We start from the raw sequence: 13,486 nt of genomic DNA, 5'->3' as shown, positions 1-13,486 counted from the left end.
GGAATGTATTGAATACGCGATGTATTGAATACTTTTTGTGCGACGAGGGTTTACACGTAAAAGCTCAAAATTTTACAAAGAATGTATGGGCTCATTAGCGCTTTTGCCACACAAAAATTTTGACGTTTTTGAAAGCCAATTTCTCCTCGAATATTACACCCAAAGAGCCAGAAATTTCACCACTTACTAAGTTTCACAAGCTCTTAAAGTTTCTGTAGTAAAATGGTGTCTAGCATGATGCCTTCTATGCGGAAAGTCGTATGTTAATGACGAAAAATGTAAACAATGACGTCAGCAAAGATTCGCCTATTGATTTTGGAAATACCAGTTTCAACCACGCTGTACAGATTTAAGACACTTTCCTTATTGATTTTTCGCGGGGACTGGGATGAAGAGCGTGGAGACTACTCAAACGTTTGTAGCTATTTTTGACCGGCCGTTTTTAGCGTTTTATTTTGTTAGTGTCCGAGCCCTTGGTTCACACAACTAACATGCGCTTAAATCAAATTTGACAACAAATAAGAGGCTGAAAATGCTGAAGTGACGGATTTCAGTCACGGAAAAAAAAATCTAAAGATGACAATGAGTGGATTAAAAAACTAACTTCTAAGGTGCATTTTCTGCGAACAAGCAGACCGGTTTAACTGACAAAAAATTAATTGTTAGGTTTGTGATCAATATCTCCCTGTATATATACCACCATGGTCAGATCAGGGCATCAGGTCAGACCGAATTGGCTTCGTAATGCTTCCGAAAGTGTAACGTTTGCATATCTCTTATTTTACATTTCAGGCTTAGCATGGGAGTAGCCCGTGTACATCCTGATGTACACAGTCTAAACTTTGAAGCAATACGCGAATTCTGACCCGGAACTTATTTTCGTTGACTGGTTTTCGATTCTTCTGATATTAGTATCATTTCAATCCATGAAATATAACAACAAACAACAGATTTAAGCTTAAATTGTCTTAAACACAGAGCCGCGTGAACATTCCTGAAATGGAAGACATGGAAAATCTAGGGATTGCAATGAGCCGATTTAAAACTATTGCATAATCCGTACTTACAAAAGTTAATTAACAGCAGTGGCGGATCCAGACCTTGAGCTAAAGGGGGGGGGAGCAGGGGGCAATATCCAGACTTTGAGCTAAGGGGGGGAAACTCGTTTTTGTTTTTCTTGCTTGCCCTGCCGGGTTTTCTTCCTTCTGCGACTCTTTTTTTACCCAAAATAAGGTGGGGGGGGGGTGGTGGGTGGGGGCGGGCCTCCCTCCCCCTCCCTAAATGCGCTACTGTTAACAATAAGGGTCGAATCGGCCCTTGTCAAATTTTATCCGTAAAATTAACGGAGGTGAAAATGTATCCTGTCTAGTTGATCTAGTGTTACGCTTGCACTACACTTGTTTGGTTTGGCAGTGGATTTCTTCGCACAAGTGACACGAGACAGCCCAGGCATGGGACCTTTGATTCACTATACGGACCTCCCAGCTAGTAAACAACATAGATATCTTTACGAAACACTAATCTATCAATTGCTATGTAATAAACTGAAATTGGTAAGTAACGTGGGCGGGTAGGAATTAATGTAAACTAGCACACCTAACAGGCGAAGAATGCTGTGCACGGCATAGTTATCCAATGAGTGACTTATTTCGAGACTGTAAGAATCAAAGGATATTTTTGGTAGGAAATTTGAATGAGAATTTGGCACGTTGGAGTACAAAGGGATTTGACCTCACGTGAAAGTCAGTGCGAGAAAAAAATCACAGCAAAGTCATCTTGGTAAACCTTTAGAAAAATGGCGGCTCTGTTGATCTGAAGAAAAGGCAGCCTAGAAATAGTGTGTAGATTAATAATTTTCGAGAAAGCAACATTTCACTTTTGTTACAATTACACAATTTAATCTCTAAGTTGTTCTCTGGGTTGCCAAGCAACTGAGCGTATAAAAATTGGCTTTCAAACTCTATATTATTTCCTAAAACTATTCTTCCTTTAAGTCGGAGATGGCTATTCGTTTCTCCTGATGAGAATCTCAATCAAGTTGCCCCTTGAAGTAACAACTCATTCTTTCAAGACTGTACAGTGGAGAAGGGGTTTGATAGAAGCCTTAGGTTTTTGCAATTACAATTTACTTTGAAATCATTGTGACTTTTGTTAATAGCCTGAAGCTACCATAACCACAAGTATAAGACTTCTTGACGCCTTATTGTGCTTAGCGGGATTTTAGCGGCATATATATAAGGCAGAGACAACACAGCTTTTTGTAATTTACCTCTTAACAACTTTCGCTGGAATCGCTATAGGTAACATGATAGTTCCTTTTACAGCTGGCAAAGAACATGAATAATTGATATTATAAAGGATACTGCCAATCCCTTCTCACACCACGACATGGCGTCTCGATAACACTGTAGGTGCTCACAAGCACTTGCACCTGCAACAAATAATTTAATATCAGGTCACAAAATGTTATCTACAATATTAATGCACAGGTGGAAACATCCAAAACCTGATTTATTCTTGTAAAAAGCCATATTCGTAATTTGGTATTGAACTCGAAATAGCTTGAAATGGAGGCTCATGCGAGGGAATATTGCTGAAAAGATATTAATGTCATTTGTATTTGAAGAATTCGATACGAAAGCTGCTTTCCATTTAACAAATTGAAGCCCGTCTTTCATGCGTCTACCCTATTATCGATCATGAATTTCATCATAACATTGTCAAAATAGCTGTGGATCCACGAGGTGATAGGCGAGCGGATCCACAGACTAGCTACTTTGACAATGTTATGACGAAATTTATTGTCAATGACAGGACAGACGCATGAAAAACTGGCGTCAATTTGTTTTTTACAATAATAAATTGTCAAATTGTCCGCTCAGCCGCTTTTGCTCGTCGCATCAACATCGCATAAGTTATAAATTCAGGCGTCTGTTTGCTTCTTGACAACGAAAATTAGCCAACGAGCGCGCGATAAGTTCTGCAGTTATTGTAAAATTCATGTTATAAATCAGTTGAGTCAAGGATTTTACCTGTTTCTATGGCCTTAATCGAAGTTGGTTCCAAATTGACGGCAGCCGTTGCATCATTCAGCGCCTCGTGGAAATTCCCTGAGTAACAGAATTGAAAAAAACATTTCATGCACAGAAGACGAAGAAGTAACGAAAAAGTGAAAACGATAAGAGGTCACGAGGTTGTAGAGATATGCAATGTGGGTGTCTTCTTTCAATGCTCAGACCCCTCTCAATTTAGTGGCATGTAACGGATCTGTTCCGATCCTTGAAATACGGATGACTCCCGATAACTCAAACCTCCAAGGGCTCGTTATGGGGAGTCATCGGGGGATGGGAACAAACGACCGGGCAGTAGGAAATAAAACTGTTGCGTTTAAATCAGGTTTAGTACTGAGAAAGAGTAAAACTTGAACGATTCTTCGCCAACACAGCAGAATAAAATAGATCTGAAGGGAATAAAACAAGACAAACCAAACAGCAGACCAATAAGGTTCTGGATTGCCATCACGTGAAGGGAGCTGAATTGCAACCTTTGTCAAAGGTAGTCTTAGATCGATAGTAGGGACATTTCAAATACAATTAACATATATTGTTTATGCAGCATCATCACTTAGCATTTCTCTTGGCTCACCGCTAAATTTTCTCATTCTGATTCGCTAAAACTGAACACGGACGCGACATTTCTCGTCCCAGGGAGGGGTGGGGGCACTGTCTGGTGGCGTTGGCCAAAACTGATTACGCAATATCATCTTGCGTGGACACTATCAGACGGTGATTTAGCCATTGGTGAATATCAATCTATAGTGCCCGTTCAGTGAAGTAACTAATGAAACGCAACTTCCTATTTCATTCTTTTAGATAAAGTAAAAGAGTTTATACGCTTCTGTGTGGATTTCTGTTTGAAAATAGCGCGAATAAGTAGTTTTCAGGCTGAAAACTGTGATGAACTACGATACAGTAAAACAACAATCGAGCGCAAAGAGGTTTGAGATTGTAAAGAGAACACAATTCTTTTATTTTAACGACTTTGTCACGTTTTTGCAGTTTAATATTTGGCATGCAGAATTGTATTTAATTTACACATACAAGTTTAATTTTACCCAAAGAAGTAGAAACTCAACATAAAAAAAAGCAAAGCGGAAATTCAGAAAATAGCAGAAAATTTACCAGTGAACATAAAAGACAATTAATTATTTATTTCTATGGACTGATAGTTTTTCCCGGGAAGTTAGTTTCCCACTATAATTTGCTCAAATGATAGTTTCTATTATAATAATTGAAAGGCTGAAAACAAAGAAAGCAACAACTTCTTTTGATCGTTGAATAAATTTGAAAATGACATGATCAAAATCTTACCGAGATGGTAATAAGCTCTTGCCCTGCTGCTGTACAGCTTGGCATTAAGCTGGAAATCCTTACAGTTCACATGAATTCCTTCTGTGTAGAGGTATATTGCGTTACAAACTTCTTTTCTTGTGAATTCTTTGTCACCTTCTTCCTGATAGACTTCTGCTATCGCTGGAAAAGCAAAACAGATTTGATTAGTAACTTATTTTGTACGGCTAAGCATTGTTTAATTTGTTTCCCTTACATTGTCCATTTTCTTGCAGAGTGAGACAGGCCTTATGCGTCACTCTGGCGCAAGGAGTTAGGTGAACGTGAGGTGAACACAGCTATGCGCAGCTAACATTATGTATTACTAGATTTTATATCCGAGCCTAAATTAACCCTAAAAAACACGTCTGAATAAAATGGCATTTAAATCTTTTAAGTTCTTTTCTGTGAAACAGTCTGTGAGTTGTCACTTTATTGCAGTAGTTACCATTTTTAACTAAATATAATTCTGTGTCTTATCAAAAAACCCTTTAAGGCTTGGTTACACTAACGCATAAGCATACGCCGACATACGCAGACGCAGTAACATGTTGATAATTAGCGACTTTTGTTTGGGGAAAGGCGCTAATTATCATCATCTTGCTGCATCTGCGTATGGCCATGCGCTAGTGAAAAACAGACTTAAGTCCACCCCAGTCTTGTTACACTACTACGTAGTGGAAGATAAAAGTGGGGTAAAAATTTGATCTTAGTACCACTTAAACTGTATTTTAATTCGACCCAAAAGCTGGCCACATCAGGTCATTAATCAGTGATTTGATATCTCGTTTTTCTTCCTAAAAAAGAGTAAATCATTAACCGCTTGGCTTACATGTAAAGCTTCTCCGAGATACGAACAACTGTTCACGTGGACCTTGAATTTTTACGTTAGTCATAGAATTCCACGAAAGATTAAAAACACCGTTTACCGTGTGCAGATATCTGCATTGGTTCTGGTGATATTTAAGTTTGAAAATGTGTTAACTATGCAAATGAGAGGACTGATGACGTCATACACTCAACCAAATATTACATCAAGTATATAAGTAGAGCTATCTCGGTCAATTTGCAACAAAAACCATTGAAACTTGGTACGCTATTAATTCTACATGCAACACACCTACGACTATAACAATTTCAGTTCCCATGGCAACCCACTCTTTTCCAGTCCCCTCCAACCTAATTTTAATATCATGTTTTATTGATTTTTAGCTCGAAAAACGTTAAAAAACAAGGCCATGAACTCGACCTAAGATATTTATATGCTTGCTTAGCTCTTATTAACCGAGCAGGAGGTCTGTATGGGAGAATCTTGACCGAGGTTGTGAGTACAGACCGATCGCAGTGAGGTCTGTACACACGACCGAGGTCAAGATTCTCCCATACAGACCGACTTAGCTCGGTTAATAAGATGTTTATTATATGGCAAAGAAGAAAACTTTAATTCGTTTAATGTAACGGGTTTGCTGACATTTTGCTTGCAAACGGAGATGAGCTTAACTTAAACCTGCCGAAATTTGCTCGTCCTCTTTACTTTTTTTTTTGTCATCAGGCTTTTTAGCACTTCCATAAATGATTGAGAAGAAAATAAAAGAAAACGGTGAACATTTTTGTATTTGAGTTTGCTACTTTTTCAACGCAAAATGAAACCGGTCTAGATGTCGGTCTAGATGGGAAAATCTAGACCGCGGTCAATATCGATTTCAGCCAATCAAATTCGTGAATTCGGTAGTTCCCAGTCCTTGTGAGACACAACCATATGATAATAGATCATATTGATCAGGTACCATTGGCAAATATCAATACAGAACGCTAAAAGTGGCCAGAAAAGCCTTTAATATCGGGGAGGTCTGGAACCCAGTACGTCGCCATGGTAACAAATATGTTAGGCTCATATTGTGGAGCACCTGTAGTAGAATGGTACTGCCACGAATCAAACATTACTGATTCAACCTGGTTGAGATATCTTTGTTCATCATATTTGATCAAAGTATGGTTGAGTTTATGAGGTCATCACTTAGCCAATTTGCATATCTTAAAAAACTTGAATGTCTCTGAAACGAAAATAGATATTTGAAAATAGTAAACGGCGTTTTTCTTCTCGTACAGACTATTTGTTTAAGTTTTAAAATGGCTGAAATAGGAAGGATGCGATTTTCGTCATAGTACTATTTTAATGCTTAATCACATCTTTTTGGTACGTTTCAGCTTCGGCGATATGGCGGGCCCCTTTGATCTCGTCAATAACTAATCCAGAAAATATTATTTTTTTGGTTACCCAAGTTGTTTTCCCCGGCGACCCAACCGCTGACCGCGGGGACTGGTTCGTTGGCCATGGCTCAAAATCCCACGAAAAGTAACCGAACAGGTTCGATTTGGTGTAAAATTAATAGTGTATTATATCATAAACTAATCGGCATTTATTTTCTTACCTCTTAGAGTATCATCATCAAAATCAAGTGTTTCATCAGAAGGGCCCGGGCCTGGAGCTGGGCCTTGGGCTCTGACTGATAATACGTCAGGAAAAGACACTTCAATTTTTTGTTCAAAAACTCTTTTATAGAGCGGTTTTCATTTGTGTGTTGAAAAGTAATTGGTTTTGTATAACTACACGCTATACGATTGGCTGAAAAAACTTGTGCCACTTTTACAGCCAATCAGAAGAGAAAACAAATCCAATCCTTATTCGTTCGCACACGTTTTCCTGCGCTTCGCTTCAGTTACATGTTTTTACTTAGTTTTGATTGGTTTACTGGATTGCCTGTGATTGGCTAAAGTGATTACTTTGGTTTAGGTTTCATAACGATACTCAATTGAAAGCTGCTCTATTTCATAACTACCAGCAATAACCTAAAACACAATTAACATTAATGACAATTAGTACCAAATAACGTTGCAAAACAGCAAAATAGTTCTGTAAAAAAAGGTCTTGGGTCTGTCTTTTGTCTTGTTTTGTCTTATTGCATCTTAAGCAATTTTCCTTTTCTACCGTTTCCAGGTATTAAGGGCATCCAAGCCTCATAAATTACAGGGGATGATATTAGATTTCCACAGTCTGCATTGTAGACCTTGTTCACAAGACAACATTGCGCTTCAAGTTCCACGACTATTTTAAAACCAGTTAGTTTGCTTTGAAACATTTGATACTTTTACACCAGCCGCACACCGAAACTGATGATAAATACTTCATTTCTCGTAAAGGTATTTCCAGTTTTGCCTTCTTACCTGCTAAAACATCTTCATCAAAATTCGCCTTTGCTTCACGTGACTTAATTTCACTTTCCGCCATGACTAAAATACAAAGGAAAACAAATATTCGTATTCTTTTTGTTCACATTATCGAATCTAGCCATGTTAGTCTTTTTCTAAACCTCACTACCAAACACCATTTTATGAACCTGACTGTCTTGAACTTGCTTAAAGTCAAGCAATCCCGTTTCAATTAACTCCCATGAAAGCAGCCCGCCAGACTCAGTTAATTACAAAGATGTTAATTTACTTTTCAAAAGCGTGGACAAAGGAAACAATATGAGAGCGTTGATTTCTACAATAGTAAAAATAGGTCAGGCGATAGGGGGTACCCCTTATTGTTTAAAACATTGATGTGCCTCGTCACCACAAGAACGTATGACCGTAGTACACGTGAAACAACGTTCCACAAGAGAACGATGAAAGCTTCCATCAGAGCCCTCAAAAAATTGTATTTAGTCTTTGGCAGAAAGGCCAAGTTTTGAATGTACCGGTTGCCTGAATTGCATAAAAGTCACAAGTAAGAGTTACTTAACTGAGCTGGTCGTTTTCAAACACAAAACCGAAATAGAAGATAGTTTTACCTTGATTCATAACATTTACATCGCACGGACAATAAGGCGTAAAAGAGGTGAGATTAAAGAAAGAAGTCAAAACGTATTTCTTCGAACAAGCAGAAAGTTTGCACCCCCCCCCCCCGGAACACAATACATTGAAACTCAAATTATTCCACAGCACATGAAGACACTAATCCCAGTCCTGATCAAAACAAGTTTGATATACAAATTCAGTGAACATGGCTGCCTAAAAGTTTTGCATATGCACTCTTAATGCCGGCGAGAGAGACTGTAATTCTGCACTTTCGCTGTCGTTCGTTGTTTGTATGTTTTATCTCGAGAGAAGGTTCCAATCACAAAGCTAGGCAATTACTTTGCAAACTAATTAACATTTCAAGAGATCGACCAAATTTGAAATACAGACGATGAGTATAAGAGTAGAAGAAGATTGTGAATAATCATATAGAATACCTACCTCAGGCCTTCACCTGGGCTAAACAGAAAACTATAATTCAGATGACTCGGTAGCCTATGGAGAAAAGTTTACAGCAATTACTGCAAGGGTCGTTGAGAAACATTGAAAAAGCTTGAGTCTCTGACTCTTCGAAACTTCTGCAAAACTTACGTTACCATGCATTGTAAAACGAATGAATGTGAAACCAAAAGTTGAAGGACAAATAATCAAATAGGGGTTTTTCCCTCATTCCATGAAAGATGAGCGCATCTGGCTCGTGACCTCATAATGTTAATCTGGCGTGTACACGTGATCAATAGTGTAAGAGAAAGGATTCGAAAAGTTGCCAGTTTGTTACTTACTTAATTACTTGGTATTTTTTGTTAGTTTTTCATCTTTGATTACGAATACAACGTTATTGCGCAAGTATTTCAACTCCAAATGACTATCAGCTACCGTATGTCAATCCGTGACACATCCTGTCTAGTTCTCCTTGTTCTCACTTACCCCACCCTGCTCAGAAGAGTTGTAAAGACAGCTTCCTCGCAAGCTACCTCGCGAATATCACAAAAACCCCTACAACAGCGGAAGTCTATCACAGTTTACTGTTCTCGTTCAGACATTTTCTTTTCCACACTTGATTACTTTAAAGGATTAACATCGTGATAATGTGCAATTCAGACATTCTCAGTCACCAGCGAGTAACGTCATCAACAAAACACACATCAACACCGCTAAAAGTCGGATACGACATAGCTCGACTAAGATCACCTAACTTGCCTCCTTCCCCTTTTAAAAACACACAGTCGCCCTTTAAAAAATGAATACGAAACAATTGAATATTCGGGTATAAAGTTGAGGCCGGAAAGAACGTTTGATACGGGAACTTGAATAACCTTCAATAAACTTCAGTGATGTCAAGTAATCAGTGTCTCAATCACTGATTCTGATATTTTATACATATGACTGAGTAACGTTGCGGTAAAACACATACAACAGCAGCATTTTTAAATACTAAGCAAAATTTGAATACTTCATTCCCCACGAGAAACCAGATCTAAGATACAGACAATGCATATGGATTCAAAATGCGTCAACAAAGATTATGCCTCTATTATGTATCGAATACGTACCTCAGCTCAGACCTTCACCTCAGCTGATCAGACAGAAAACTATGATTCAGATGGTCTCAGATGACTTGCTAGCCTATGGAGAATAGATTACAACATACACGAGTCGTTGAGAAATATTGGAAAAGTCTGAGTTTATGAATCGACTAGGCCCTTACCATGTATAGAAAATGACTGACAGCGAAACCAAAAGTTTTAAGTACAAATAATCAAATAGGGAATTTTCCCTCATTCCATGAAAGATCAGCGCATCTGGCTCGTGACCTCCTAATATTAATCTGGCTTGTACACGTGATCAATGCAATAGTGTAAGAGAAAGGATTCGAAACGTCGTCTGTATGTTGCTGACTTGATTACTTGGTATATATTTTGTGTTAGTTTTGCATCTTTGATTACGAATACAACTTTATTGCGCAAGTATTAAACGCCAAATGACTATCAGCTATGTCAATCCGTGACACATCCTGTCTAGTTCTCTTTGCTCTCACTTACCCCACCCTGCTCAGAAGAGCTGTAAAGACAGTTTCCTCGCAGGCTACTTCGCGAATATCACGAAAGCCCCTACAACAGCGGAAGTCTATCACAGTTTACTGTTCTCGTTCAGACATTTTCTTTTTCACACTTGAATAGTTTTAAGGATTTTTATCGTGACAATAAGGAATTCTCAGTCACCAGCGAGTAAAGTCATCAACAAAGTACACATTAACACCGCTAAAAGTCGGATACGACATAGCTCCACTAAGATCGCCTAACTTGCCTCCTTCCCTTTGAAAAACACACAGTCGCCCTTTGAAAACTAAATACGGAACAATTGAATATTCGGCTATAAAGTTGAAGCCGGAAAGCACGTTTGATACGGGAAGTTGAATGACCTTTAATAAACTTCAGTGATATCAAGTGATCAATGTCTCAATTTCTGGATATTTTATACATATGACTGAGTAACGTTGAGAAAAAACAAATACAACAGCAGCATTTTTAGATATTAAGCAAAATTTGAATACTTCATTCCCCACGAGAAACCAGATCTAGCATACAGACAATGTATGTGGATTCAAAATTCGTCTTATGTATCGAATACGTACCTCAGCTCAGACCTTCACCTCAGCTGATCAGACAGAAAACTATGATTCAGATGGTCGAAGATGACTTGCTAGCCTATGGAGAACAGATTAGAGCAATTACTACATGAGTCGTTGAGAAACATTGGAAAAGTCTGAAAGGAAAGGAAAGGTCTTTGCCGTGTGTAGAAAATGAGTGAGAGCGAAACCAAAAGTTTTAAGTACAAATAATCAAATAGGGAATTTTCCCTCATTCCATGAGACATCAGCGCATCTGGCTCGTGACCTCATAATATTAATGTGGCTTGTACACGTGATCAATAGTGTAAGAGAAAGGATTCGAAAAGTCGCCTGTATGTTACTCACTTGATTACTTGGTATTTTTTCTTAGTTTTTCATCTTTGATTACGAATACAACTTTATTGCGCACGTATTTAAACACCAAATGACTATCAGCTATCCGTGACGCATCCTGTCTAGTTCTCCTTGCTCTCCCGTACCCCACCCTGCTCAGAAGAGTTGTAAAGACAACTTCCACGCGAGCTACTTCGCGAACATCACAAAAACCCCTACAACAGCGGAAGTCTATCACAGTTTTACTGTTCTCATTCAGACATTTTCTTTTTCACACTTGATTACTTTTAAGAATGAACATCCTGCCAATGAGCAATTCTCAGTCACCAGCGAGTAACGTCATCAACAAAATACACATCAACACCGCTAAAAGTCGGCTGATACGACATAGTTCCACTAAGATCACCTAACTTGCCTCCTTCCCCTTTGAAACACACACAGTCGCCCTTTAAGAAACGAATACGAAACAATTGAATATTCGGCTACAAAGTTGAGGCCGGAAAGAACGTTTGATACGGGAACTTGAATAACCTTCAATAAACTTCAGTGATGTCAAGTAATCAGTGTCTCAATCACTGATTCTGATATTTTATACATATGACTGAGTAACGTTGCGGAAAAAAACATACAACAGCAGCATTTTTAAATACTAAGCAAAATTTGAATACTTCATTCCCCACGAGAAACCAGATCTAAGATACAGACAATGCATATGGATTCAAAATGCGTCAACAAAGATTATGCCTCTATTATGTATCGAATACGTACCTCAGCTCAGACCTTCACCTCAGCTGATCAGACAGAAAACTATGATTCAGATGGTCTCAGATGACTTGCTAGCCTATGGAGAATAGATTACAACATACACGAGTCGTTGAGAAATATTGGAAAAGTCTGAGTTTATGAATCGACTAGGCCCTTACCATGTATAGAAAATGACTGACAGCGAAACCAAAAGTTTTAAGTACAAATAATCAAATAGGGAATTTTCCCTCATTCCATGAAAGATCAGCGCATCTGGCTCGTGACCTCCTAATATTAATCTGGCTTGTACACGTGATCAATGCAATAGTGTAAGAGAAAGGATTCGAAACGTCGTCTGTATGTTGCTGACTTGATTACTTGGTATATATTTTGTGTTAGTTTTGCATCTTTGATTACGAATACAACTTTATTGCGCAAGTATTAAACGCCAAATGACTATCAGCTATGTCAATCCGTGACACATCCTGTCTAGTTCTCTTTGCTCTCACTTACCCCACCCTGCTCAGAAGAGCTGTAAAGACAGTTTCCTCGCAGGCTACTTCGCGAATATCACGAAAGCCCCTACAACAGCGGAAGTCTATCACAGTTTACTGTTCTCGTTCAGACATTTTCTTTTTCACACTTGAATAGTTTTAAGGATTTTTATCGTGACAATAAGGAATTCTCAGTCACCAGCGAGTAAAGTCATCAACAAAGTACACATTAACACCGCTAAAAGTCGGATACGACATAGCTCCACTAAGATCGCCTAACTTGCCTCCTTCCCTTTGAAAAACACACAGTCGCCCTTTGAAAACTAAATACGGAACAATTGAATATTCGGCTATAAAGTTGAAGCCGGAAAGCACGTTTGATACGGGAAGTTGAATGACCTTTAATAAACTTCAGTGATATCAAGTGATCAATGTCTCAATTTCTGGATATTTTATACATATGACTGAGTAACGTTGAGAAAAAACAAATACAACAGCAGCATTTTTAGATATTAAGCAAAATTTGAATACTTCATTCCCCACGAGAAACCAGATCTAGCATACAGACAATGTATGTGGATTCAAAATTCGTCTTATGTATCGAATACGTACCTCAGCTCAGACCTTCACCTCAGCTGATCAGACAGAAAACTATGATTCAGATGGTCGAAGATGACTTGCTAGCCTATGGAGAACAGATTAGAGCAATTACTACATGAGTCGTTGAGAAACATTGGAAAAGTCTGAAAGGAAAGGAAAGGTCTTTGCCGTGTGTAGAAAATGAGTGAGAGCGAAACCAAAAGTTTTAAGTACAAATAATCAAATAGGGAATTTTCCCTCATTCCATGAGACATCAGCGCATCTGGCTCGTGACCTCATAATATTAATGTGGCTTGTACACGTGATCAATAGTGTAAGAGAAAGGATTCGAAAAGTCGCCTGTATGTTACTCACTTGATTACTTGGTATTTTTTCTTAGTTTTTCATCTTTGATTACGAATACAACTTTATTGCGCACGTATTTAAACACCAAATGACTATCAGCTATCCGTGAC

The 13,486-nt window shown here is 38.4% G+C and overlaps 1 protein-coding gene and 1 long non-coding RNA gene across 3 annotated transcripts in view; both read right to left on the bottom strand.

Annotated features, from left to right (window-relative positions):
- LOC149117245 (uncharacterized) overlaps positions 1-9,878 on the bottom strand; it is a 33,905-nt gene extending 24,027 nt beyond the window's left edge. The window contains exons 1-7 of one of the 2 annotated variants that reach the window (XM_089276917.1): positions 9,782-9,878; positions 8,670-8,723; positions 7,614-7,679; positions 6,821-6,895; positions 4,371-4,532; positions 3,033-3,110; positions 2,364-2,431 (exon numbers count right to left, since the gene is read on the bottom strand). In XM_089276917.1, coding sequence (XP_089133043.1) covers positions 2,364-2,431; positions 3,033-3,110; positions 4,371-4,532; positions 6,821-6,895; positions 7,614-7,677 — 447 coding nt within the window. In that variant the 5' untranslated portion in view covers positions 7,678-7,679; positions 8,670-8,723; positions 9,782-9,878. The remainder of the gene's footprint in view (positions 1-2,363; positions 2,432-3,032; positions 3,111-4,370; positions 4,533-6,820; positions 6,896-7,613; positions 7,680-8,669; positions 8,724-9,781) is intronic. The other variant, XM_089276920.1, reaches the window with a different exon arrangement.
- A 1,596-nt stretch (positions 9,879-11,474) lies between these two features.
- Positions 11,475-12,077, bottom strand: LOC149117244 (uncharacterized). Its single transcript, XR_016203605.1, has 2 exons — positions 11,962-12,077; positions 11,475-11,639 (listed from the first exon to the last, which is right to left on the bottom strand). It is a non-coding gene; the product is annotated as an uncharacterized LOC149117244 (long non-coding RNA).
- Between the last annotated feature and the right edge of the window lie 1,409 nt (positions 12,078-13,486).

The sequence above is a fragment of the Orbicella faveolata genome, unplaced genomic scaffold, assembly GCF_042242905.1.
Source record: "Orbicella faveolata isolate gen_17 unplaced genomic scaffold, um_ofav_v1 contig_12, whole genome shotgun sequence".
In the NCBI taxonomy this organism is placed as follows: Eukaryota; Metazoa; Cnidaria; class Anthozoa; order Scleractinia; family Merulinidae; genus Orbicella; species Orbicella faveolata.
The sequence above is the reverse complement of the archived record's forward strand: the minus strand, read 5'-3'. Positions and strand labels throughout refer to the sequence as shown.